The sequence below is a fragment of the Cyprinus carpio genome, chromosome B9 (genome assembly GCF_018340385.1).
Source record: "Cyprinus carpio isolate SPL01 chromosome B9, ASM1834038v1, whole genome shotgun sequence".
NCBI classification, from domain to species: domain Eukaryota; kingdom Metazoa; phylum Chordata; class Actinopteri; order Cypriniformes; family Cyprinidae; genus Cyprinus; species Cyprinus carpio.
This window is the reverse complement of record NC_056605.1, coordinates 5,936,097-5,938,842: the sequence shown is the minus strand read 5'-3', so window position 1 is coordinate 5,938,842 and position 2,746 is coordinate 5,936,097. Positions and strand designations below refer to the sequence as shown.

General features: G+C 37.4%; 1 protein-coding gene across 2 annotated transcripts in view; it reads right to left on the bottom strand.

Moving 5' to 3' along the window:
* Positions 1 to 1,251: 1,251 nt before the first annotated feature.
* LOC109071564 (endoplasmic reticulum junction formation protein lunapark-A-like) overlaps positions 1,252 to 2,746 on the bottom strand; it is a 12,496-nt gene continuing 11,001 nt past the window's right edge. For both annotated transcript variants that reach the window (XM_042730739.1, XM_042730740.1), the window contains exon 13: positions 1,252 to 2,174. In XM_042730739.1, coding sequence (XP_042586673.1) covers positions 2,011 to 2,174 — 164 coding nt within the window. In that variant the 3' untranslated portion in view covers positions 1,252 to 2,010. The remainder of the gene's footprint in view (positions 2,175 to 2,746) is intronic.

Genomic DNA, 2,746 nt, shown 5'->3' with positions numbered 1-2,746 from the left:
TATGAGAGAAATTGAGGCGACTATCACGATGGATTCATATCTAATCACTCCTTCTGCCTGAGAGAAATCCTCAAAAAAAAAAGCCATTGTGCCACAAACATGAAAAAGCGGCTTTGAGCGCCGAGCTCGCTAACTCTTTAAATGGATGGGAATTCAAAACACACAAAATGATTTTACTGACAGTGCACTACCAAAGACGTCAAAGAAAATAAATGTCATCTCTCGCAGCATGATAAAGTGAGGAGTTTGACTCCGAAATGAAATGGGCTGGGCTACTGAGTGCCCACCTCACCAGTAATTCACCAACACTTGATCTACATCATATTTGCTGGGAAAGGTTCAAATGTCCTATTGACGGGTTATTTTTTCTGGAGCGCCAGGGCGCTGTCAGAGGTCAGAGAGAGGCGCAGTGTATGGGAATCAGGTGCCACTGTCCCGCTGACAGTGATGCATTGCTGTGCTCAGGGGGTCACGTATCTGTAAACATGCATTATAAAATCCCAAAGACAAATGTGAGAGACTGAGCGGCAGAGAGAGCGAGTGTGTGTCAAGGGGCAGAGATAGCACTCTTGTTGCAAATGAAGAGGGTCAAGTAATCAAGCTCAGTTGGGCTTGTGTGTCACTCCCATTATCTAATACTGTCTGAAATGATCAATGAGCTAAAATAAAATGATCACAAGCTAAAATAGGCTCCCTAATGAAAATGGACTGTGTTTGAACACATTCTTCTCGATGTCTGTCCATGTCAAAGCGGGCAGGGCGATGCCGCAGGCCACTAACAGCCCTAACAGCCTATTTCGGCCGAGCACACAGATGCTCTCTCACGCTCACTTGAGCAGGGTCACTTAACCATTCAAGTGGCATATCCACTGACCGGCAATCTCTTGACACAAATAACACTAGCTAGGACCAATAACTACACATCTCTACCTGCAGAACCATGACCCTTTCACTCTCAAGCCCAGAAAATAACAGATTTTTAAAAAGAAGCTGACTTTTTTTTAAGATCGGTTATATCGGTGGAACAGAAAAAGTGGTTTTATTTCACATTGGACGGGTCAGTGCAGAATGCACAGGTCCCAAAAAGGCCTACAATGGCATTTATACCAGAAAGCTTGTGTGATACTGCATTAAATAAATGCATAAAAATGAAAATAAATAAATTAAATGAAAAATAAATTGCATTTAAAAAAAAAAAAAAAAAAAAACTGAATTCTCTGCCTTAAAGAACTCTGCATCTCAACATCAGGATACTGTTTTAAAAACTTTATTTCTCATATTAGTCCTTGTTGACAAAATAAAAACAGCACTGTATTTTCGCACATTATGCTATGCTCTTAGATAATTAATCTGCTTTTCTTCAATCTTGAAGCAGGTCGAACATAAAGGCACATAAGGCTGAGAACACTGAAGGGCTGTTTTTATGCCGTAATAAATAGCCAGACATTCCTATGGCGGTACCTGAACAGACATGTAAACATGGGAGCAATCTCTCGCTGCACAGCACCTAATGTATGCTACACTTCAAAAACAGGCACTGAGAGGATATTAATAACTATAAATAGTATAAATATACTTTTGAACGGGACATTTTTGCATTATTACATATTGTAAATAAGGATATTAAATACATTCAGTCACAAAACAGTGCTTACATAGAGAATGAAATGCATGCCAATAGCTGCTAAAAGAAGAGTTATGTGCTGAAACTTCTGCAAAGTTTAGCTTTTACATACAGGTTCTATTGTAAACAAAGACACTATAATGCTTGACTCTTAAATTCAGCAATTTAGCTAATTACAAACCCTCACAAAAATCCCTTCGACCACTAAACTTTTCATTCCTACTTAACTTTGCTTTACTAATCGTTGAAATAACACTGCAACTGTAATGTGTAGAAATTAAAAGGAAACAAATAAACTAAAGGTAAAGAATATGAAAATCAAACCCACACACATACATACACACAAGATGAACAGACAGGTTTATATTGGCAAATTCTCTCTCACTCTACTCCACTTCCATGGCGGACACATCGTGCTCGCCATCTGATTTGTCAGGGAGGCTGGTGACGGGATCTGGATCTTCTGGCTGCTTCTCCTCTAAGAGGCTCTCTTCCGCTTGCTGCTCTCCATCTTCTGCTTTCACATGCCCTGGACTGGCTGCTTTACCCTCTAATGAACAAACGAAAGGAGCGCTTGTTAGCAAGATTCAATTCACTGTAAAAAGAGGCATATAATTGGATTTTCATGCATAAAATAAATACAACATAGCTAGGTCTACATTTAGAGAATTGTTATTTATACCGCCATTTATACCATCATACCCTAAAAGTGCTCTCTGTTTAAAGCATTAAGGCACTACAGACATAACAATATGACTTTCTGTAAAGCTGCTTTGAAACTGTGTGCAAAGCAAAAGCAAAGTCATTTTGATTTGTAAACCACACAGTAATATTTGTGGAATATAATTACAATTTTAAACAGATGTTTTCTATTTTAATATATTTTTAAAAGAAATGTATTCCTGTAATGGTAAAGCTGTATTTTCAGTATCATTACTTCAGTCTTCAGTGTCACATGATCCTTCAGAAATCATTCAAATATACTGATTTGCTGCTCAAGAAACATTTCTAAAGATTTTTTTTTATTATATTATCAATGGTGAAAAAATTGTTCTGCTCAATATTGTTGTGAAATTATATATATATACATATACACACATATATATACATATTATATATATA